General features: G+C 45.9%; 1 protein-coding gene across 1 annotated transcript in view; it reads right to left on the bottom strand.

Moving 5' to 3' along the window:
• Positions 1–10,202, bottom strand: part of LOC126252242 (tyrosine decarboxylase-like) — an 86,895-nt gene extending 76,693 nt beyond the window's left edge. The window contains exons 1-2 of the mRNA XM_049953115.1: positions 9,954–10,202; positions 4,671–5,210 (exon numbers count right to left, since the gene is read on the bottom strand). Of these exons, the coding sequence (XP_049809072.1) occupies positions 4,671–5,210; positions 9,954–10,202 (789 nt within the window). The remainder of the gene's footprint in view (positions 1–4,670; positions 5,211–9,953) is intronic.
• Positions 10,203–26,204: the final 16,002 nt, after the last annotated feature.

Genomic DNA, 26,204 nt, shown 5'->3' on the forward strand with positions numbered 1-26,204 from the left:
GGGAGGGGCCTAAGACTGTGTGACATGGTACCTCTAACTGCGCAGCCACTCTGCGTGGCTGTCTTGTCAAGCCAGTGGAAGTAAGTCACTTAGACTTCCTGTATTGCTCCTGAACTGATCCTGCTGAGGACCACTGGTCTGTAGGGGTATATGCATTTCCAGATATGTATAGCACCCACGGTTCACATACAATTATGGTTCAGAAGTTATGCTATGTGCACACTAGCCCCATAAAATTATCGTCTGCAACAGAAAATGCATGAAACAACAGCATCTTATGAGGAAATAGACCTCCAAACCCTATGACAGCCATAATGTATGCTGAATGCACCTTTAAACCTTATCAAAGACACATGGTGAATTTATCTTCCAACTACATCCTGGACATAGCATGTGGCGGTTCCACCTATAAGCTCTTTCCAGAATCAACCCTATGCCATAGGGACTCCCACATCACACTGATACACATACACTCACACACATATTTAACCATTGTTCTCCATTGTTCTATTGGGCTGTATGAGTTGTGTGGTACAGCCTGCATTCAACTCCTATATAACTGCATGTTCTGGGTGTGGCTTGGAGCACTATCTACCTGCTACCGTTAACAGCAAGTCTCATACCATAGTGAGTAGAGGACTTTGAATGCGTGTGTGATGAATCCGATGAAAAACCATTTTCTGAAGCCTCCTGTAGACGAACAAAGATGTATATGAAGTACTCCATTTCCCTACCATAACTTGGACATAAATCGAGTGTTCGTTTTCATAACTTCAATGATTCTAAGTCAGAGATATGGATTTTTGAGGTACTGCAATCCCTGTGTATACATTTGCTTGACAGTTGTTTTGTGTGCAACAGACTGTGTTCTGTTCATGGAGTTAGTGCTGCATGGTGTGTAATTTCACATGTCAAACACTGCTGCTATGCATTTGTCTATTTCCTCATAAGATGTTGTTGTTTCATGCATTTTCTGCTGCTGCTGATCATTTTATAGAGCTGATGCGAGCACAGTACAATTTCTGAACTGTAATTGTACGAAGGTTGCCGGCCGAAGTGGCCGTGCGGTTAAAGGCGCTGCAGTCTGGAACCGCAGGACCGCTACGGTCGCAGGTTCGAATCCTGCCTCGGGCATGGATGTTTGTGATGTCCTTAGGTTAGTTAGGTTTAACTAGTTCTAAGTTCTAGGGGACTAATGACCTCAGCAGTTGAGTCCCATAGTGCTCAGAGCCATTTGAACCATTTGTACGAAGGTTGGAACTTTAATAGTGCCAACTATTTAGTTACAGCTCGTACAAAATAGACGTTTCAAAGTTTTACAGACCTTCAGAGTAGTCACCAGCATTGTGTATAACCCACTACCAGTGATGTGAAAGTCGTAGGATACTCTTAGCAGTGCCGGTTGTGTTGACAGTACGAGTGGCGTGGTCTATTGCCCGACGAATTTGTAGCAAAATGGTTCAAATGACTCTGAGCACTATGGGACTCAACTTCTGAGGTCATTAGTCCCCTAGAACTTAGAACTACTTAAACCTAACTAACCTAAGGACATCACACACATCCACGCCCGAGGCAGGATTCGAACCTGCGACCGTAGCGGTCTCGCGGTTCCAGACTGCTGCAGCGCCTAGAACCGCACGGCCACTTCGGTCGGCGAATTTGTAGCAGTTCTGAAGTGAATGCTGTGAAGTGTTTCCTGCAGTTTAGAAATCGAGTTGAACTTATGAGTTCTTAAGTATAGCAGTTAGCAGCCCCATCAGTCAATTCAGTAACATCTTGCATTGTACGTGCTTGATCATTGTCCTGCAAAATGATGGTCAAGTCCTGCAGAAAGTGTCATCACTTCTGTCTCTATGCTTAGAGACTGGCTGCTAAGTGCTGTACCACCTACTGCACTCCCCTGTAAAACTTTGAAACACGTAGCTATTTTGTATGAGCTGTAAATAAATAGTTGCCACTATAGTTCAGCGTTAAGACGAAAAGCGCTATGGAAATGTAGGCAACTAGCGGTTTCGATTGTGAGGCGTTGCATTCAAATGAGGTGCTGTTTACCGCTAGTAGACGTACCATAACAGCTCGACCCGAAGACAAGAATTTCTCCAGGAACTGCCGCAGACTGCACTGTTACCAGACTGTGTAGACAGCTGTATTTAGAAAAATATCTTCGTGACCATGCTATTTGTCCCACGTCACGATCGGTGTTGACTTACAAGGAACCCTGGGTACGAGGTCACAAGTTCAGTCTTTAGTACGGCTCACTTTAAAGTGTTGTGTTAACAGTTATGACAGGAAAAATATTAGCTGCTAATGATGCATCATGTATATCAGGAGGACGACAGAAAATGAGTGTCTGGGAAGTACAGAGGTCAACCTTCTACGGGACGTATGTATTACACTTGACAAAACTGACATTGTCGACATTCAAGAAATGTTCAAAGCAAATCGTTAACTTGCACTACGAACGCTGAATGAAAAATAGCGCGCAATAGTGATCAAGATAGAAGGCGAACACCTTGGGAGTTAGAAATGGTGCAGAACGTTCAGATCGGTATCCGCTCTTAAAGAACTGATATAGAATCATATTAGATTAACGAGGTGACGAGAACTGATGGAATGTGATGGCATGCAACCGAATGCGAAACAGTCTGTTGTGGAGCTTATCGTGAAACTGGCTATCCTAAGGCGTAGCTGCAGATAGTGCGATAATGTATTTCATAGGCACGGAAAAAACAAACATCCAGACGTCGAATTTATTCAGTGGTTCAAGGTGCTAAGAACTGCAATGTTACACACCTTTTCAGGAGGGATAATTGCTCTAAAGGAGTATGATTTTTCTACTCAGACCGGGAACCAACCAAAAGCAAGTTATTTTGACGAGCTTCCTGCCAAAATCAGTGCTCTTACTACAGTTATTGTTCTCTTGCACCCATTTTCCCAATTTTGCTTGGTATGGCGTAAATATTCCCTACTGTGCTTCCAAGGTCACGCACATGAGGAAGAATCGTAGGAGGCAAAGCATTTCCAACTTCTCGCAGCACAATAAATAACTTTTCAGTCAATTTACAATCCAGATTAACAGTCGGCATAATTGTATGCGGATGCGTTAAGGCATTGATGATAGTTGATCCACTGTCTTGGTACCACTAATTTCCAGGGTTCGTTTTATATGCATATCCCTTTCAAATACCGATTGGTCGGAGCTGAAAACAAATTCCTTACAAAATGACGGGATTAGTTTGATTATCTCATCTACAAATTTTCGCCCCGATTCCGCAATTTGCTGTGCATTGTCCAGTTGACAGTTTGTTTTAAATTTCGTTATCTTACGTCTTTCAGTTGTCTAGCACTGTTTGAAGTTATATAACTGTCCACTGCTACCATTGAGATAACTGTAATCTATGCCTCACGCAATCTGATGTGCATAATGTAATAGGTCATTATCATGCACATCCGGTAAATTGTAACGAGCATCCTTGAGACAAGTGCTCCTTGTCCTCTCTTGGACATCCGTAATTTTTATTAAGTACTACACGTTCATATTGTTGCGCACTTATTCTAAATATGTTCATAACTGATATTTATTATTGTAGGATGATCCTGCATGTACTTAATTATGTTTAGCGCCCGATCCTTTGACAACGACTGTCCTTTACTAAGTTTCACTGGAGACGCGATGTGTGGGTTCCTGTCTGACAAGGGGGATGGACCACATGGAACGACACCTGTTTCAGTACTAATTTCACTTGTTAAGCACGTATCGTCATCATTGTACTCCTCATGAAGCAAGCAGTTTAGTCCCTTTACTCCCAAAACTAACCAACCAGCTCCTCATGTACATTGTCCGCACAGTCGAGCGTATACGACACTACACATTTCACCGACTCATCTTGCAGAAACGCTAATATTTCATTTGAAACTTGTTTCTCTGCGAAATTCCTTGGATTCCTTACTGACGAAATGTCAACTCCGGCAGCTGTTGTTTTAGACATAATGAAATGTTAGCACTGTCTATCATTGCCATCACTCTGATTTATATCAACTTCACTAGCACTGTAGCACTATTGTGAGTTACTCGTCGACTAAGCAGTTCGACTGGACTTAGTAGTTTCATGCTGTTGTCACCACTGAATCCCTGCAGTCCTGTTCCACGTTGCCCTTATCAGCCAATATTGTGACTGCATGGTAGACAGTATGTGGTGCGTCGAATACTATAAACGTCACTGGCCTTTTCCTACCTCGCACTCAAGGGGTTCCTTGTTAGACTCCGTGGCGTCCAGCCGCCGGCCAGGTTTTGTGTCAAAGAGTGTACATTTCCTGTAAGGTGTACGAAGGCAAGGTAAGAGAAATTAGGGCTTGAAGGAGGCATGAAGATGGTCGTACATCTCCTCTGTCCATTTGGTAGTGGAGTAGCAAACGAATGACTAATAGTGGTACAAGATGCCCTCCATCATGCAGATTATGGTGGCTTGCGCAGTTTGTATGTAAATGTGAGACAATAGAGTTACTTACGTAAAATGAGCTTTCCGAGGTACGTTTGAGATGAGATAAAACGTAGCTTTTGATCCCTACCGGATACTCAGACTACAATAGAAGTCGTATCAGAGGTTTTTGCTTTGTGCGAGAGAGGGCTGTAACGTAACATTGGACTCGGCATAGAGTGTGCAACTCACCTCGACGAGATTCATTAGCTGCAGGCGGCGCTCGCTGTTGATGAATGCCCTGAAGCGCTCCGCCAGCAGGCAGTGGTTACGGATGTGCTTCTGTAGGTTGTGCAGCCCGTAGCTGCGCAGGGTGAACCACAGCTTGAGGGCTCGGAAGCGGCGAGACAGTGGCACCCCCCAGTGCCGGTAGTCTATGCTTTCGTTCTGCTGCTCGTACTGCAGGTACGTCGGGTTCACGACGAGGCCCTCGATCAGCCGCAGGTAGTCGCTCGTCCAGAAGCACGTGCAGTCGTGGTTGACGAGCGCCCACTTCTCGGGGCACACACTAATGGAATTGGCGTATTCGATCCCCAGGCTGAGGTGGCGCATCTCGGGACAAAGCAGCGCGTTGCCGCCGTACGAGGCGTCCACGTGGAACCAGATGGTTGGGTACTCTTGGCAGACGGCGCCGATTGCCTTCAAGTTGTCCGAAGCAGCCGTCGCGTACGTGCCGATCGTAGCCACCACATAGAACGGCACGAATCCTTTATCCACGTCGGCTTCTATTGCCTGCTCCATACAGAGAAAGAAAACAGAAAGATAATTATCTGAACTAGTTGCTGCTAAATCAAGGGAATTGCTAGTACTTTGACCTAAAATGTTCAAGGCACATCATTTGCAGTGTAGTTCTTATATCTACAGGACTGGAAAAACTAGCATGAATAATCTAGTGTAACACTGATTAATCTTCTGAGTTAATTTACTGTACCATGAAAGTTATTAGATAAATGAATTTTCATATTAGCGCTTATAATTATTTTCTTTGATAAGTTCCTTCCTAACTGAAACATCAGTACTTAAGGGTTGAGTCATGTGTTACATTGGCAATCTGTGTCAAGATTATGAACCCAATTTCCCTGGACCAACTGTAGTTAGTTTTTAGCAGTATTTTTTTATCTGTTGTTGAGCCTTGCAGTGTTGCTGTTTCTGCCAGTACTTCATTTTGCATGTGAGATTCACAATACATGATTGTTTCGTTTCTTTTGCGCAATGTATGTACTATCAGTTTCTTTAATTTACCAGGGCCATATGTCAGCGTAGTGCTTCAGGTTACGTTCTTATACAGATAGACATTACAGTTTTTTTCTCTACAGTTACGTTTTTTTTCCAAATAGTTCGCACTGACCAAGTCTATTGAACGTGAAATTATTGGTTTGCTTATTTATTTGCTTATGAATGAGATCGATTTTCACACACACACACACGCACACACACACACACACACACACACACACACACACACACACACACAGACCGAGCGAGGTGGTGCAGTGGTTAGCACACTGGACTCGCATTCGGGAAGACGACGGCTGAAACCCGCGCCCGGCCACCCTGATTTAGGTTTCCCCTGATTTCCCTAAATCGCTTCAGGCAAATGCCTGGATGGTTCCTTTGAAAGGGCACAGCCGGCTTCCTTCCCAATTCTTCCCTAATCCGATGGACCGATGAACTCGCCGTTTGGTCCCCTCCCCCAAATCAACAAACCAACTGCAAACACACAGGATTCTTTTCAAATTCATGTAAGTGATGTGGATTTCAGCTTAGTAGCACATTTAGGTTGTCAGTTCACATTCCCAGGTTTGTATTTAAGATAACACATGCTCAGGTAAAGGCTACTCACTTACGCCACGGCCTGATCTAAAGCGACCAGGCAGACATTCTGTAAGAGCGTAAACCAGTCTAATAGTTGCCTCGGTTGTGATGCATCAACTTCGACAAACACAAAAGACGATCCATAGACATTAGAGTAAAGGAGAGAAATGCAGATACATTCTTAATCAACGTGATTAAACAAGTTTGCCAACATGGATGTGGGTATTTCCTGCAACAGAATGATGCCATCCGTCGACATTCCTGGATATTTGGACTTGATGGAGCAGTTCAGTTTTTGCAAAGTGCCTACGTATCACTGTGCGTTAGTTATGGAATCCTGTCTTAGAAAGTAAATGAGCAGTGGGCCATTGCAGTTCAAGGAAAAGGTCACCATGACTTTCCCGGAGCTGGCGTGCGTGTTTCGACTACCGTGCAGGACTTTCACTGGGAAGCCCTTACAAGTCCTCCACACAGTCTCGATCTTCCCCCATCCGATTTCCAAATTTCTGGATCCCTGAGGAAAGATATTCGTGGTTGATGATTTGTTTCGGACGACGAGGTGCATGCCTGGGTACTATCACGGTTCTGAAAGCAAACACGAACATCTTTCGGTGAAGGTATTGACCGTGTTGCCTCATTGTCTCATAGTGGGACAAATATGTTAACAGCTGTCGCGATTACTTTTGAAGTAATGAACAGGTTAGTTATTGTTTTTCGACCTGCCTCATTTTTATTTCACTTCCACTTACAACAGTATTTTGAGGAGGTATCAGGATGTCTGACTATATGAAGAGTGAACTGTAAACTCAACTTTCAACAGTTAGCCGCTTCGAAAAACGCTAGAAGTGAATAGCTTGTCCGCAGGCTACAAACACTTATGGAAATAATATTTCGATTGCGACCGAAGATAGTTCGGAGACAGTTTCATGTGTTTTCTTCACAGCGGGTACGACAACAATGAATTTATTAAAAGAAGGTGGCACTTTCCACTTCTGCTGTTTTAATTTTATCAATTCACGACAAAAAGTGAAAAATACCATTATTACAGTATTGCAATGCGCATCATGTTGTAAAGTGGTTTGTACAGAGAAAAGAAAAAGAGAGAGAGAGAGATAGAAAGAGAGACTGATAGGGAAACGAGGAGGCAAAGGGTAGGAAAGTGGTCTGTACTTAGATAGATGGTTCAAATTGCTCTAAGCACTATGGGATTTAACATCTGAGGTCATCAGTCCCCTATACTTAGAATTACTTAAACCTAAGGACAGCACACACATCCATGCCCGAGGCAGGATTCGAACCTGCGAGCGCAGCAGCGGCGCAGTTCCGGACTGAAGCACCTAGAACGGCTCGGCCACAGCGGCCGGCTACATAGATAGATACCAGGTGGTTATAATCGAAGTACAGCTACTCGTGGAGCTGTAATTATCATATGACAGCGAAATTTGTTAGATACGCTAATGCGTTAATGCAGATCCGACTTACGCTGAAGAAAAATTAGTTTCAGGTTTGGCCAACAGGTGACATCTGGCACTGCACAGCACTTCGTCGACGTCTCCAGTGCTCATGTTGAACAGACTGTAAGTGGTGGTTAGTAATAAAATCAACATTATGCCTTTTCGTCCCATTCCTAATCCATTACAGGTGGAAACATTTCTATGCACCTTTCTCGTATTCACAGATCCAGATTTCCACCTGTATCTAAATATTTGAACTAACATCTTTCCTCATAAATCGGCTTCGCATTAACATATTAGAATATTTACCAAGTTTCGCTGTCATACAATAATTACAGCCCACTCTGGAACTCTGTGAATAGCTGCACTTTAATTATAGCCATCTGGTAGGTAGATACACTATTGGCCATTAAAATTGCTACACCAGGAAGATGACGTGCGACAGACGCGAAATTAAACAGACAGGAGGAAGATGCTGTGATATGCAAATGATTAGCTTTTCAGAGCATTCACACAAGGTTGGCACCGGTGGCGACACCTACAACGTGCTGACATGAGGAAAGTTTCCAACCGATTTCTCATACACAAACAGCAGCTGACCGGCGTTGCCTGATGAAACGTTGTTGTGATGCCTCGTGTAAGGAGGAGAAATGCGTACTATCACGTTTCCGTCTTTGATAAAGGTCGGATTGTAGCCTATCGCGATTGCGGTTTATCGTATCGCGACATTGCTGCTCGCGTTGGTCGAGATACAATGACTGTTAGCAGAATATGGAATCGGTGGGTTCAGGAGGGTAATACGGAACGCCGCGCTGGATCCCAACGCCCTCGTATCACTAGCAGTCGAGATGACAGGCATCTTATCCGCATGGCTGTAACGGATCGTGCAGCAACGTCTCGATTCCAGAGTCAACAGATGGGGATGTTTGCAAGACAACAACCATCTGCACGAACAGTTCGACGACGTTTGCAGCAGCTTGGACTCTCAGCTCGGAGGCCATGGCTGCTGTTACCCTTGACGCTGCATCACAGACAGGAGCGCCTGCGGTGGTGTACTCAACGACGAACCTGGGTGCACGAATGGCAAAACATCATTTTTTCGGATGAATCCAGGTTCTGTTTACAGCATCATGACTGTCGCATCCGTGTTAGGCGACATAGCGGTGAAAGCACATTTTAAGCGTGTATTCCTCATCGCCATACTGGCGTTTCAGCCGGCGTGATGGTATGGGGTGCCATTGGTTACACGTGTCTGTCACCTCTTGTTCGCATTGACTACACTTTGAACAGTGGACGTTACATTTCAGATGTGTTACGACCCGTGGCTCTACCCTTCTTTCGATCCCTGCGAAACCCTCCATTTCAGCAGGATAATGCACGACCGCATGTTGCAGGTCCTGCACGGGCCTTTCTGGATACAGAAAATGTTCGACTGCTGCCCTGGCTAGCACATTCTCCAGATCTCTCACCAACTGAAAACATCTGGTCAATGGTGACCGAGCAACTGGCTCGTCACTACTCTTGATGAACTGTGGTATCGTGTTGAAGCTGCATGGGCAGCTGTACCTGTACACGCCATCCAAGCTCTGTTTGACTCAATGCCCAGGCTTATCAAGGCCGTTATTACAGCCAGAGGTGGTTGTTCTTGGTACTGATTTCTCAGGATCTATGCACCCGAATTGCATGAAAATTTAATCACATGTCAGTTCTAGTATAATATATTTGTCCAATGAATACCTGTTTATCATCTGCATTTCTTCTTGGTGTAGCAATTTTAATGGCCAGTAGTGTAGATAGGTAGATCTAACAATAGGGAAGGCTTGAGGGGAAAGGATCAGCTTACGAGATAGGTAAGGGGAGACATCTACGAACTACAATGAACAAAACTATATCCCTCTGAAGTATGGTTACGAGGCAACGTGAGGTAAAGCAAAATTGGCATCCAGTTTTCCTCATTGTAAAGTGAGTGAAAGGATATTAAAACTTCGGCTGCAGCGGTTGGTGGAGGTAAATGTGTAGAACAGTTAAAAAATGGGCCTGTTTGGACGCGACCTGCTCCAGTCTGCTGATTACCTATATGAGGACTCGTGGTTGACTACTCGTTAGTTGCTCGGGTCAACGCCACAGGCTGTGGACATAAAAGGAGTGCAGCTTCCCTATGTCTTCGTGTTGAGCGCCTCGCTTTAAGAACAGTAGAGTGACTTGCCCGCCTGAGCCTCTCCGCGCTGAGGCAGTCGGTTCGGTCGGCGTCCAGAACGCGCAGCTGCACCATACAAAGGCGCGCGGCTTTCTGGACGCTGCAGTGCGCCTCTGTGGAGCAGTAGGCGGTCAGCATGCGCATCCGGTCCACCGTCTCGTCGATATCGTCCAACGGCCTCTGGCTGGTCCGCGTCGGAACGGTGGGAGGGCGCTGACGGGGGTTGCCCTTCGTCATCTGGTAGCGCGCCGCCAGCATCGAGATCAGCAGCGCGTCGCTTTCAGAGGGCTTTAGAAGATGAAATCGTGACGAGTAAGTCACAATCCAGCTGTCGTCCTTTCATACATTAATGTTGATAGACGAAAAAATTGATATATAATTAAACAATAATCAGATAAAAATACAAAAATATTCGTGCACATAAATTAAGATACACGAAAGCCTACTGCAGCGTGGAGAAAATGGGTGGGTCAGTATGAAAACATGAGACAAAAAATGCCTCTGAGCACTATGCGACTTAACTTCTGAGGCCATCAGTCGCCTAGAACTTAGAACTAATTAAACCTAACTAACCTAAGGACATCACACACATCCATGCCCGAGGCAGGATTTGAACCTGCGACCGGTGCGGTCGCTCGGTTCCAGACTGTAGCCCCTAGAACCGCACGGCCACTCCGGCCGGCAAAACATGAGACATTCATGGCACACAAGGAGGAGAGTCCCTGGTGTACTTGCAACAGTTGGTGTGAGCACAGGTCTCGGTTATAGTGATTATCACTGTATATTACGTGCATCCAGCACACTTTATTCGTATCATAAGGAAGCAGGATGGCATAAAGAAATGAATTTGGATGACATTACCCGTTAATTTAAGAAAAACGGAAACCCAACACTTTTTTATGTAGCTTTATTTACGCTAAGATGCGCTTCACCTGTCTTCAAATAGCATAGTACGTTTGAATCTACAAGTCACGTAAGACAAGTAGGTGCATTTAACTATTAATTAAAAGCAAATTTACAAACCGAGGAATGTGGTAGTTGAACAATTGTTCCACACAGGGCAACTGCAGCGTTTAAAACGCAGTCGATAAAACTTAAGATCGATGAAGATATACACTGATGAGCCAAAACATGGTGACCACTGCCCTCTGCGAGGATGCATGCCTCCTGCTGGTGTTTCGGGCACGTGACGAAGTAAGGAAAGAATGTAAGCGGAAGAGAGACGAATGGGCAGTCATTATAGCGAAGATACGGCTGCAAATGCGGAAATCCACTGATATAAGCGGTTTTGACAAAGGGCACATTGTTGTGGCGCTGCGGCTGGAAGCGAGGATCTCTGAAACGGCGAATCTGTTTGCCTGTTGGTGTACTACTGTCGTGAGCACCTATTGAAAGTCGTTGAAGGATGGTTAAATAACGAGTAGGCCATAAGGTATTGGACGACCTCGTCTCATCACATAACGTCGAGGTCGGAGGATCCACCACTGTGTAATCCAGGATAGGCAGCGCTCTGTGACAGATCTGACGACAGAGTAAAATGCTGGTGCAGGCACAAGTGTTTCGGAGCACACCGTTCAAAGGCAATTGTTGAACATGGAACTCCTCATCACACGACCTCTAGACGTTCCTGAGTAGACCCAATTACATCGACTGTCGTGATTGCAGTGGGGACAGCATCTCTGAGTTTTCAATGTGGAGCAATATAAACGTGTCGCTTGTCGAATGAATTGCATTTCTTGTTACACCAGGACGATGGTTAGGTCCTTACACGCCGTCATACAGGTGAATGGCTACACGAAACGTGCACAGCGCCACAGATGCAGGCTGGTGAGGGCAGAATTATGCTATGGGGAATATGGAGTTGGGCTTCCATGGGATCTGTGGTGGTAATCGAAGGCGTCATGACAGCAGTGAACTAAATGAATATTATCGCGAGCCACTTTCACGCTTGAAGTCTGCTCTTACGGTGATGACATCTTCCAGCAAGATAACTGTCCATGTTGCAAGATCAGAATCATGCTACAGTGGTTTCAATGGCGTTATAGTAAACTCAAATTGATGTCTTGGCCAACAAATGTCCCTGATCTGTACCTACTGGAACACATATAGGGAGCCAGCTGTGTGCCTGTAAACCACCATTCTGTGCTGAGACATCTGGAGCCACATACATCTGGAATCCTGTCAAGGACTTGTAGAATCCATGCCAAACAGAATATGTGTTGTACTGTGTTTGAAAAGTGGAAGTACACGCTATTAAACAGGTGCTCATAAATTGTTGGCTCATCGATGTACACTCCCTGACAAAAATGTGAAAGATCCAGAAGATATTGTCGGATGTCAGTGTAACTTCGTACAAGCACTGACCATCGATGTGTTTGTAAATTATTAAATTTTCCATTCTTTGTGGCACGTAGGAAATTCACCACAATCCATTAGTGTTGTTCATGTTTGGTATTGTTAGCAGGCGTGGTAGGATATGTGGGGCGCGAATAGTATCAGATGTTGAGTGATCACGGTGAAGGACATGGAGATGCCGTGTACGAGTACTCGTGTGAGACAGTGTTATCAGCACCTGACAGATGTTGAAAGGGTCTCATTGTGAGTCTTCATATTGATAGCTGGTTTAATTGTGAAATATGCATTTTAAGGAGCATTTGGACATGACAGTACCTAGATGTTGTACTACATCAGAATCAGGGGGCAGGCATACCCACCATCTAGGTTCTGGTCGGCCACCCCTGACCATCAGAAGGAAGGTTCACACTAAGATGCACCAGGCACATCGTAACCCCGTTCACGTCTGAGCCTGCCATTTGAGAACAAGTGATGGACTTCCTGCAACATCCTGTGTCATCCAACACAATTGGTCACAATCTAGCAGCAGCCAGACTAGGGTATTACCGTTCCATGCATACACTGTGTAAGTACCGTGTTTATGTGTTTGTATGTTGGCAGCGCTATGTAGCGCTATAGACTGCATTAATATCACTGACAGCACTGTGCGCCCTCTGTAAGAGACTTTGTGGCTGGTCGGAATCGCAGTTACAAGTTAATAGTTAGCAGTGATGGAGGTTAGAAGCAGTGTTAGTGAGAGTGGACGGTCTGGACGTGTGTCCGTCATGGAGATTTAAAATTCGTTGGACATAAATTGTAAAATGTGGGTAACGGAATTATTGACGATCATATAATTTTTGGAACTGGATGTCACAGACGATAATATAATTTTTGGAACTGGATGTCACATGATTGAGGTAAAATCTGCTAAATACATTGTTTGCTCTGCAACAAAATCTTGCCTTTCCTAACCACATGCCTATTAGTAGTTAGAGCCTACAGTAGTTAGAACGTTTTTATTTAGCTGGCTGTGTACTTGCTGTATTTGCTGTAGTTCGTCTAATGAAGATTTTTGTTAGAAGTGACTTATGAAATCTATGGGTTATTGTTAGGAATTCATCTAATTCATGGCCATTCTTTGGTGTTAATTAATAGTCAGATTGCGTTGCGTTTGTATATTGCGGGTCATAAATGAATAGAATAAGTTTGAGATGTATTTGTCAGGGAAAAATCTGCAGGTCAGTGTCGAAACGATAAAGAAAAGCAAAGTGACAGTATGTCAGTTTCACTCAGCAGTTTTAGAAGGTTCAGTTGCATTAAGTAATTTAAGTAAAAACGTAGAAGTTTCACCTTCTCAGTTACTGCAGTTTAGGTAAAACACTTATAAAGAAGTTTCACCTGTCGATGCTTAGCCGAATCTTCCGATTTTCTTGTAGTTTGAATAATTAGTACATGATTAGAAATTAGTTATTGCCTACTGCTAGCGTGTAATTGTATATGGAGGATTTCTTTTGTAGTTGTAGTTTCTTATTGTTGTACTGTATTGTAATGAGCAAAGCAGTTGTGACATGCATGTGAATTTGCACCAAGCATCTTGCACTCGCTTTTGCAACTAATTAGATATTTATTATTATCAGTGCTATATTAGTGGGTATTTTGCTCTTCAATTTTTTTTTCGTGTGAAAAGCGTAACTAGGCTGCAAAGCAAATTGAGAAATGACAGTGATGATGAGCGTAGTTTGTTAGCACCACCTTGTAATGAAGTGACAAATGTTCGAGACAATAATTTGACAATAGTGCATAGGGGCATAGGCCAGGCAGAAAACAACGGTGTAGAAAGTGAAACAATAAGTGAACAAGGAACTATTGTCGATCGATCGGTCGGTAAGATTTCACCTCAGGGATGCGAAATAACAGAACAAAATCTTGAAAATACCTTGGATTCAGGTTTTGTGTCATTACATTTTCCTCACTTAAGTCACGACACACTTTCTGCTTTTCGAAATATGAGTATTGCCGGTGCGAATGCACTGCCGAAAAGCACAAAGGAACATGAAACAACAGACCAAAAGGTAGGAGACGAGGTACTGGCAGAAGTAAAGCTGTGAGGAGGAGGTGTGAGTTGTGCTTGGGTAGCTCAGCTGCTAGCCGGCACGGTAGCTCAGCGTGTTCGGTCAGAGGGCCAGCTGCCCTCTGTAATAAAAAAAAACTGAGTTAATGGATCAACATCGAACTGAAACGGGTGTCTTTCGACGTCCGCCTAGAGCAGACATAACGAACGAAAACGAACAAAATGAGATTTAAAAAATAAAAAAAAAGAAAGTTGGTAGAGCACTTACCCGCGAAAGGCAAGGGTCCCGAGTTCGAGTCTCGGTCCGGCACACAGTTTTACTCTGCTAGGAAGTTTCATAACACAACAAAATCTTGCAAATACCGTAGATGTCTGGCGTGAGGTCAGTCACCTGACGGCGCGTTTCGGCGCGGGCCCGTCCGTTGCCGGCGCGCCGTAAGGCACGGAAGCTCGCACTGGGGCGTATCGCTTCCAGTCGGGCGTGCCGCGGCAGTCCTCACTCGGGGAAGTGACGCGTCTCTCATAGCCTCTCCTTCCCAAGTGGCTCTTTCCGCCTTCCCGTGGTGCCAGATGTTAAGCTCGGCATTCGGCCTTGCGACAAAAGGGAGAGCTGCGACCCAACCCGATGCGAAAGCGAAGGGTGCGTGGCACAGGGGGAGCTGTGTCGAGTGACCGAACATCAGTCCCTTTCTGTTCGCAGGGCACAGACCAGCAGGTGCTCTGCATGCCGGCGACTTCGTTTGTCGGCGTGGGATCACGGTGCGAGTCGGCAAGGGTGCTTCGCCGCGCCCCTGGGTAACCGGGGCGTGTTCTGCCAAACCCAGGAGGTGGTGACATCGCCTGGGCTAGGTTAGATGGGGCCAGACCGCCGAACTACTGGGGGACCGATCCACCACCTGAGTAGGAGTGGGTCCTTGGCCTTCAGGCGGAAGCTCGGGCAAGTAGGCGGCGAAGGGCGAGGGGTGCATCCGCCTCTCCGGAGTGCGGGGTGCACTTGCCGAGGAGCGTCGTGTGAAATCGTCGACGACGAGGCCATCGATGGGGACCAGTGCGCTGGCGACGGCGCGCTGAATCCGGCAGCTCTGGAATGCCCTTGATCTAGGGGCGAGGTCGGTGGGCGAGCTGCAGAAGTCCCCCCCCCCCCCCCGCCCCCCCCCCATGCCAGAGGAGCCGGTCCGGGGTAAGAGACGGGCTCCCATCCTTTTTTCACTCGTCTACAAACACTACAAACATGGCTGACTCAGAGACGAGTGACTCTCGTGCGACCTCGAGGGCGTCGATGGCGACTGTTCCTGCCTCACAGGAGGAAGCGGAACAGAATGAGCAAAACGCGCTCGAAAGACATACCAAAATTAATCAAATTTTGGACTCAAGCGTGAAAAACGGAAAAATCAGCCAGGCTGCAGTCCTGGCAATCAAAAACGAGCTCGCCGCCTGGGCCATTGCAAGTGCAAAGCTTGAGGGGCGACTCGAAGAACTGGAAAAAGAAAACAATAGATTAAGGCAGCAACCAACCAAAACCTGGGCTGCAGTGGCTGCGCAAGCAGTCACAAAACCACAAACCACCAAGGAAACAATTGCAAAGGTATCAAAAAGGCCGGACACGGCGGTCTTCTTAAGACCCCTGCCCGGACAGACAGTTAAAAAAGTACAAGAAATATTCACCACTACTATTGACCCTGCTGAAGACAAAATAAAAATAAATAAAGTCAAAGCAACTAAAAACGTAGTAGTAGTTGATGTGGCAACTGAGGAGGACAGAGACAAGATCCTAAAAAACACCAAACTTAACACAGCAGTCAAATGTGAACCACCGAAAAAGCGGAATCCGCTAGTGATCCTTTATGATGTACCAACAGCATTAACAGAAGTAGACATATATGAGACACTATATAATCAAAATTTTGATGACATGGAGTGGGAAACATTCAAAAACGATTTTAAATTACGCTTCAGAACAGGACCCCGGGAGCGTGACGTCGTACATCACGTGCCGAGGTCTCTGGAAAGATGTGGCGCAGAATCACCACCATGGGGAGAGTCTACATAGGCTTTCACGCAATAAATGTAAGGGATTACCTAGTGGTTCCCAGATGCCACAACTGTGAGAGGAAGCCGGCCTGCTCCAGGTGTGGGGCAGAGGATCACACAAGAAAGAATTGCAGCAAAGCTGGAATCTGCATACCCTGTATAAAGAGAGGCAAAAAGTCATGCAACACTACTGGCAGAAATTGCCCTACCTACAGGATGCTTCAACAGAGACTCAAAGCGCGAATCGATTATGGCTGAGTCCCTAAATGGGAACAGGAAGCCCAAAAGAAAGTCTCCAAGTAAGAGGCTGAGGGACGCAATAAGGGCCAATAAATTCAAAGAATTTATTCAGAAGATCACCAGTCCACAACATCACACAATCACAATGAAAGATGTCTGCATCCAAACAGATCCTTGTGATCAGAATGATGCCCCCTCTACTCCGAAACGGGGACAAAGGTCGCCTGAAGATCAAGCACGACCACTTGGGCATTCTGTGGTAGGGACATTATCACTAACAGAGGAAGAGCAAGTGCAGGTTAACACAATAAGCAGCACAAGTGTACCGACAAACACAAGTACACCAATAAGCCCACCTACCGAACGAGGGCTACGAATAGATCCTGCTAGGATTTACCCCAACCTGGAGCACGCTTTACAGCTGTCTAGGTTGGAAGAGCCGGCCACCCTCACAACAGCCTTAAGGCATGTGGTGCGTGTCGGCCATGAATATGGCAGAGACATCGCCTTCCCAGTGATGGAGGCTGTAGACAGAATACAGCTTAAGACAATGAATCTCCCCACAGACTTCGGAGCCCTGCGAGACCTAGTTAAGAAAGTATTCGAAAGGCGAAATGAAAAGTTTGACCTTAATGAATTGTACAATCAATCTGTCATCACTAACGGCAGGATAGCACACGACTGGCGCAAAAACTGGCCTGAGTCTCATATACACACATACTTCCCACGTGAGCCAGTTAAGAGTGGGACAGGTAAACACACATAATAGCAAACTGGTTCTGCAGGAACTCCGGAAAGTGGTGGAGGAGAAGAGTCTAGATGTACTCTGCATGCAGGAGCCATACTCCCTGGCTGGACGGATCCCGTTCACCGCAGTCAACTGGCAACATATCTATAGTGGAGCGGAACCGAGAGCCGCGGTCATAATCACAAACAAAGCATTGAGAGCCACTGTATTAGCACAATTTTCAGATGACCACTGCAACGTCGTGGAGCTTCATTCACCAACAGGAGTACTATATGTGGTCAACATGTACTTCCAGTACGGAAGACAAATAGACGAATTCCTGGACAAGCTTGTCCTAATAGCCACGGCGTTGCGGGGACGAAAAATTCTCGTGACTGCGGACATCAATGCAAAATCTCCCCTGTGGTTCAGTGGCACCCAGGACGACCGAGGAGAAAAAGCTGTTGACACAATCATGTCACTACAATTAATGGTTCCTAACAAACAGGGAAACCCTCCCACCTACACTTGGCGGGGGGGGGGGGGGGGGGGGGGAAGGACAGGGCACAAACATTGACGTTACTCTGGTAACGCCAAACCTCGCAACAAAATTATCGCACTGGACAGTTTGGGACCAAATCACCACTAGTGACCATAACTTAATAACATTCATCATTGGAGACAGCGAGTGCCACTGGGACATGGGGTGGGAAACGCAGCTAAACTATAATAAAACCGACTGGGACCGCATGGCGGTGGAGTTTGACATTCCTGCATTGCTGGAGGGTGATGTCAACGTAGAAGAGTATGCCAGAGATCTTACAAGTGCGATAACCAGGGCAGTGAAGGCAGCTGTACCAACCAGGAGGAGGGCAGTTGCGGCCTCCCCCTCACCATGGTCAGCCGAACTGGGGCAAATGCGCCAGGCAGTAAGGAGGGCGAGGAGGTATTACCAGCGGTGTGTCGTCTGGCACGAGAAGCAGCGCTGCCTGCAGGTATACAGAGAAGTCAGAGAAAAATTCCAACAGGAACTCAAGGCTGTTAGGATGAGGAGCTGGGAGAAGTATGTACAAAGCCAATTGGCTACAGACCCCTGGGGATTACCTTACAAAATAGTACGGGAAAAAATCAAATCATCTATGGTGCTGTCTACCGTCAGGGACGGGGACCGGATGACGGAGACCTGGCAGGAAACTGCGGGGGTCCTACTCCGTGCCCTGATACCTGACGATAGAGAGGATGATGACTCTGATAAACAACAGAGAATAAGAAGAGAAAACCAACGGGTCTACGAAAACAACCTAGTGGTTTACCCCTTCTCCGAAGAAGAGGTAAGCTCCCACATAAAAGCTCTTAAAAAAGGCAAAGCTCCTGGCCCAGACGGCATTACTGCGGAAGTGATACAGTACCTCGCCCCCCAGATGGTGGCACCTTTCACTCAGCTGTACAATGAGTGTTTACGGCTTCAGACATTCCCCTCAATATGGAAGAAGGCGAATGTAGTTGTAATCAAAAAAGGCCCAGACAAAGACCCCAAAGAGGCCAAGTCATACAGACCTATATGTTTACTGGACTTGTTGGGCAAGCTTTTTGAGAGGTTGCTGGCAGACAGGCTGGCTGCACACCGAGTCCTGTGCGGGATGAGTGACAGACAATTCGGTTTTCGGAAAGGACGGTCGGCGTCTGACGCAATCGCCCTGGCTGCGGATGTCTGCGACTCTACCCCGCACAAGTACATAGTCGGCATCATGGTGGACATCAGTGGCGCCTTTGATAGCCTGTGGTGGCCTTCGCTCTTCTCCTGCTTGCGGGAGAAGGAATGCCCAGGGCCACTATATGGCTGTCTCAGGAGCTATTGTGAAGAAAGGGAGGTCTAGCTATCGGCCCCTAGCGGCAAAGTCAGCAAGAAAATCACCAAGGGGTGTCCCCAGGGATCCGTCCTGGGCCCACTCTTTTGGGACATAAACATGGAACCACTCTTAGAAGAACTAAAGAGCAGTGAAGATGTGCTAGAGGTCATAGCCTACGCAGACGACCTCCTCCTGCTGGTCGGCGGCCGTAGCCGCGAAGATTTAGAACCAAAAGTAGAAAGAGCCATTACAATATTGACCACATGGTGTCATAAAACAAAAATGACCATTGCACCTAATAAATCAACCTACCTGTTGCTTAAAGGTCAACTTATAAGAAATCCTACAGTTAGAATAAATGGCCTGCCAGTCCTCAGGCGCAGAGAAGCCCGGTATCTTGGTGTCATCGTCGACGAGAGGTGGAACTATGCATCACACACTGACACGGTAACACAGAGATCACTAACAGTACTAAACAACCTAATCGGAATAGGACACAAAAGATTCCATCTCCCACCTGATCTAATCAAATTGTACCATAACAGCATCCTCACATCCATAGTAGGCTACGGGTCAGCGGTCTGGGCACACAGGCTCACGAGGGTCATGCCCGCCGTGGCCGTAAGAAGAGTGCAGCGAAATATGCTCCTACGGTCAGTAGGAGCATACAGAACAACTCCAGGAGGGGCACTTTTAGTACTGATGGGGTTATGTCCACTGGACATAAAAATTAGGGAACAGGCCACCTGGTATTGGATAAAGAACAACAAAAGAGAAAAAATTGAAGCAATCATGGGGGTATATGTAGGGGATAAACAAAGTATCAAAAGAAGAGGAATTGAATTATGGAAGGAACTCTGGAATAATGATGAGACTGGCCGAAGAACTTACGAGCTGCTCCCAAACATACAGGAACGCCTAAAACTCACTTACATCAAAGCCACTAGAGGCTTGCTGCACTTTCTTACTGGGCACGGACCCTACCCGACATATCTGAGTCGGTTCGGGAAAAGGGCAACACCAGCGTGTGACTGTGGAGCAGTGCAGGGACCCCAGACCATGTGGTGTACGAGTGTCCCCTCTTCGACGATGTAGCACAACAACTTAGGGAACAATTGCCGAATAACGACACGCACCATCTGCTCAGGCACGAAAACACTTTCAATGTTTTGAATCATCTAGCAGATGTAATCTCCGAAAAAGTCCTCAAAGAATATTTAAGAAATAATCAATAATAGACTTGTCACGTACACCCTCCCTGTTCCGCCGGGACTTGGACTTGGCCAGCCGCCTCACGGCTGGAATCCGCCAGGTTTTCGGAATAGGTTGGGGGGGCAGTACATCACCACCGGACCTGACCACACACCAATTATGACATTAGATATAAGGTTAGTTATAGGTTCAAACTAGGATAGTTGAAACAGTATAGAACTGCAGAGGTGACGTCACTGGCCAGCCCAGTGCCAGGGGCACTCCTACTGGGATTAGCTCAGTGGGAATGGCCAACAATTAGGTTTGTATCTTATTCTGGCACACTTGTAACGCTGCAGGCAGAGTAGTCATAATAATAACCATTTACAAGTAGTATCCTAATTAACAGTAGTATAATAGAATAACCCCCATAGTGGTGAAAATTTATAGTAGAAACCTGTAGTGTTAAACATAATAATAGCTGCAGATAGAATATTGTAATACACTCCTGGAAATGGAAAAAAGAACACATTGACACCGGTGTGTCAGACCCACCATACTTGCTCCGGACACTGCGAGAGGGCTGTACAAGCAATGATCACACGCACGGCACAGCGGACACACCAGGACCCGCGGTGTTGGCCGTCGAATGGCGCTAGCTGCGCAGCATTTGTGCACCGCCGCCGTCATTGTCAGCCAGTTTGCCGTGGCATACGGAGCTCCATCGCAGTCTTTAACACTGGTAGCATGCCGCGACAGCGTGGACGTGAACCGTATGTGCAGTTGACGGACTTTGAGCGAGGGCGTATAGTGGGCATGCGGGAGGCCGGGTGGACGTACCGCCGAATTGCTCAACACGTGGGGCGTGAGGTCTCCACAGTACATCGATGTTGTCGCCAGTGGTCGGCGGAAGGTGCACGTGCCCGTCGACCTGAGACCGGACCGCAGCGACGCACGGATTCACGCCAAGACCGTAGGATCCTACGCAGTGCCGTAGGGGACCGCACCGCCACTTCCCAGCAAATTAGGGACACTGTTGCTCCTGGGGTATCGGCGAGGACCATTCGCAACCGTCTCCATGAAGCTGGGCTACGGTCCCGCACACCGTTAGGCCGTCTTCCGCTCACGCCCCAACATCGTGCAGCCCGCCTCCAGTGGTGTCGCGACAGGCGTGAATGGAGGGACGAATGGAGACGTGTCGTCTTCAGCGATGAGAGTCGCTTCTGCCTTGGTGCCAATGATGGTCGTATGCGTGTTTGGCGCCGTGCAGGTGAGCGCCACAATCAGGACTGCATACGACCGAGGCACACAGGGCCAACACCCGGCATCATGGTGTGGGGAGCGATCTCCTACACTGGCCGTACACCACTGGTGATCGTCGAGGGGACACTGAATAGTGCACGGTACATCCAAACCGTCATCGAAGCCATCGTTCTACCATTCCTAGACCGGCAAGGGAACTTGCTGTTCCAACAGGACAATGCACGTCCGCATGTATCCCGTGCCACCCAACGTGCTCTAGAAGGTGTAAGTCAACTACCCTGGCCAGCAAGATCTCCGGATCTGTCCCCCATTGAGCATGTTTGGGACTGGATGAAGCGTCGTCTCACGCGGTCTGCACGTCCAGCACGAACGCTGGTCCAACTGAGGCGCCAGGTGGAAATGGCATGGCAAGCCGTTCCACAGGACTACATCCAGCATCTCTACGATCGTCTCCATGGGAGAATAGCAGCCTGCATTGCTGCGAAAGGTGGATATACACTGTACTAGTGCCGACATTGTGCATGCTCTGTTGCCTGTGTCTATGTGCCTGTGGTTCTGTCAGTGTGATCATGTGATGTATCTGACCCCAGGAATGTGTCAATAAAGTTTCCCCTTCCTGGGACAATGAATTCACGGTGTTCTTATTTCAATTTCCAGGAGTGTAGTTAAAAATAGGACCTACTAATGTATTTAGGTAGTAGGTTAAATTGTATCGTGAGAATGATCAAATAAAGATTTTTATTAAAAAAAATACCGTAGATTTCTCAAATAAGTCAAGATTCATTTTTTTTCTCTTCAGAATCCGAACATTGCTGGTGCAAATGCGCTGCCGTAAAGCACAAAGCAACATGTTCATTCACTAAAACATTGTTACTGGAATTAATTCAACAAATGGAACAAAATCAGAAACAAACATAACAAAAAATGGAACCAAATCAGAAACAAACACAGCTAAAAATGGAAGAAAATAAAAAATGAACACAGCAACAACTCCAGAAGTTAGACATAATTGAGCAAATGCTTAACCAAACAAGTGGAGGTTTAACTGCTGAGTTACTTAAATCAAATCGAAATGTCAAAAAAAATTGAAGACGTAATAACACAATTTTGTGAGCATTTTCAGCCTATTTTTTCGCTACATGAAAACGCATTACAGAATCATGAAGCAGCCATCAAAGAACTGCAGATCGAAAATCACGACACCTTGCAGGCTAAAATTGACTCAGTTGCATCTACCGATACGGTCACGCAACTTGTAAAAAATCAGGAAAACTTGAAGGACATGGTAGATACGATTACGACACAATGGACACTCTAAAATTTGTTTCAGAAAAACACACGAAGAAAATTAGCTCATTATCGGAAAAAGTAGCCGAACTTCCGGATCAGTTAACAAATGTATCTCTGAAGGTGGTTGATGATATGAATGATACAAGACCGGTAGCCCTTACTGACACAGAGGAGTACAAGGAAATTAGGGAATTTAAATAAAGTCAGAATCAGATTAATACGCAACATAAAAGAGAAATGTGGGAAGTACAAGATCAGTTGGCTCGTATGATACAAGAATTACATATTTCAGAGAATACTCGCGCTCCAACACGGAAGAGGAATTTAGAAATAAGGAAAAGTCACAAAGTAATAACATAGGGTATTTCGGAGATTTTATATGGATGTGGCAAGGTGCAGCGAGCCTTTAGATGGAACCGCTGACACGACGTAAGAAAGACCGATTTGCGACTCGACGTCACGATGACTTTGACTTAGTTTGGGCTGTATTTGTCAGGGAAAAATCGGTAGATCAGTGTTGAAACGATAAAGACAAGCAAAATGACAGTACGTCAGTTTCACTCAGCAGTTTTAGAAGGTTCAGTTGCATTAAGCAATTTAATTAAAAACGGTGAACTTTCACCTTCTGAGTTATTCCAGCAAGTAAAAATTTAATATTTTGAAGTTTCAGTTGCCATTAACACCACAACCAAGAAGCATGGACTACCGATGAATGGCGTTTCATTATATCGAGCGATGAATTGTGGTTGTGCACTATTCTTGATAGCCATCGTCGGCTAGTGTAGCAGTGACTTTGGGAGAGGTCCTATTCTTACAGTGCTGTGGAGAGTTTCAACAGTGTCATGGTGCGGGGAGCCATCGGGTATGACTTCAGGTCACGGCTGATAATGATTGAGGGAACTCTGACGGCACAGTCATATGTCAAGGACATCCTGTGTCCCATGTATTAACTTTCATGTGACAGTATCGAGGTGCAGTTTTTCAACAGGACAATGCTCGTCCACACATGACACGTGTCTCTATGAACTGTCTGAGTGATGGTGGGTACTCATGTGGCCAGTAAGACACCCAGATCTGTCCCTGATAGAACATTTGTGGGACCAGATCGGACGTCACCTCCTTTACAGTATAAATAACCAGGATATCAACAAGTTACAACAGTTGTGGGCCATTTTGCCTCAGGAGGGGATACAAAAGCTTAATGACACCGTTCCTAACTGAATGAGTGCATGCATCCAGGCCAGATGGGATGCAACATCATACTACTCTGAACAAGACAGGCACAGAAAACTGCATTTCTGAGTCGACACCGGGCAAGCGCCTTTAAATTAAAATGTCTCTCCGGTACGGGAATATACATAATGGACGTACGAGTGGAGGTTGTAGGCACATTGTTGACGACATTTGAAAGTTTGGGTCTGGCCGTGAAGTGCACTCTGAGAGCCTAACGGTAAGCGACTGCTCGCGATAAGTAGGAAACCCGTATTCGAGTCTCTACCCAGCACAAATTTTCACCGTTCCATTCCATTTTCAGCCGGCCGCGGTGGTCTAGCGGTTCTAGGCGCTAAGTCCGGAACCGCGCGACTGCTACGGTCGCAGGTTCGAATCCTGCCTCGGGCATGGATGTCCGTGATGTCCTTAGGTTAGTTACGTTTACGTAGTTCTAAGTTCTAGGGGACTGATGACCACAGATGTTAAGTCCCATAGTGCTCAGAGCCATTTGAACCATTTTTTAGCCATTCCATTTTCACCATTCCATTACACAGCTGATGGTTGCCCATATTCGCAATTGCCAATACGTTTCATGTAAATATTTTGTCTGGTTAGATTATCTGCGAAGTACCCAACAGTCTATAGACAGAAGAAAGCTTAAACACGTCGATAATGAAACACATTCCTGAAAATTATTTTCTTAATGTGGGTAGACTCTCAATAACGGCATACACTTTATCGGTAAAAAGTGGAAACAATATCAAGTCAAAAATGGGGGAAAAAAATTTTAATCTCTATGTAGCTTCCAGGAACTTGTATCCCGAGAACTGTACAAATGCATGTTTCCGTGCTGATCAAAAAGACAAACACAGTTTCTGACAGATAATGGACAACATACCACATTCTTCCGCTGGTTGCACGCCGTATAAATTGACGTTTGTGAGAAAGGGAGAGAAGAATGGTGAAAGTCGATCCCTAAACAAGAAGAGGATGATACAGCCCCGGAGAGAAAGTGGACTGTGCTATGATTCATTCACTGAGAAGGCAACATAATGGAAATTACACTTTGATAAAAGAATAAAGGAGTTTAGAATACCACATTGAGGGACTTGAATTAATAAGCAATCACTCTAGCTCATCGTTGCTGAAAAAGATACTGAACAAGTAGCACCCTCTGTTCACATTTTTGTACGGAATTGAATTGCTATAATATCAAACTTTTGTGACGGTTTGCCTTGATATCCACAATCGAAGAGAAATAAAGGCTTATGCGCCTCTCAAGGCTTGAAAGAATTTCATAGACGAGCTGACTGACAAATAAATAAATGAATAAAAAACTGCTGGCACATACACACCACTTAACTGTATCACGGGCCACGTAGCGTAAGCGTCGCCGTAAGGGAGATCGTCGCGTGATCTCTCTTACAGATTCATAGGAAGTGATTAATATATAATTGCATTTTAAGTATATTGTTTGTTTCATATGTAAACCTCACAAATAAAATGTGTTTTAGCTTTATGAAGAGGAGCAGAAAGCGGCTCGAAGGCAGAAGCCGACGAGCAAAGCTGGGTGGAGAATCAAAGCTGGCCACCCGGAATTGCAGCGACATACACCTATAAACACTGAACTATTGTTACAAGTACTACAGCGCCATTCTTATTGTCGACGATGTCTGGTTCCAGGGCTTTATTCTATGGGATTGTCAGCTGTGAAGTTGATCATTTGGTCTTAATGCAATCATATCTGATTCGCGATGTTGAACCATAACTGACAATAGCTATTTCACCTGAGAGGTGAATCAAATTATGAGGATTGTTTTATATAATATGCAGTCGTATTTGTGAGCTTATCTGTGACTTTGAGGAACGATAGACTACTGGACAATTCTCAATCTTCGCTATCGGGCACAGAATTGCAGTATTCCCCTTAATAGATGAGACTTGCACTACACGCAGGAAGCGGCTCCTTGGGCAGCACAGTACGTGCGGCGTGAACATGGGGCTTTTTTAGGTTAGAAAAACCCTCTCTCGGCATCAAAGACGATTTTCTG

The sequence above is a fragment of the Schistocerca nitens genome, chromosome 4 (assembly GCF_023898315.1).
Source record: "Schistocerca nitens isolate TAMUIC-IGC-003100 chromosome 4, iqSchNite1.1, whole genome shotgun sequence".
NCBI lineage: Eukaryota > Metazoa > Arthropoda > Insecta > Orthoptera > Acrididae > Schistocerca > Schistocerca nitens.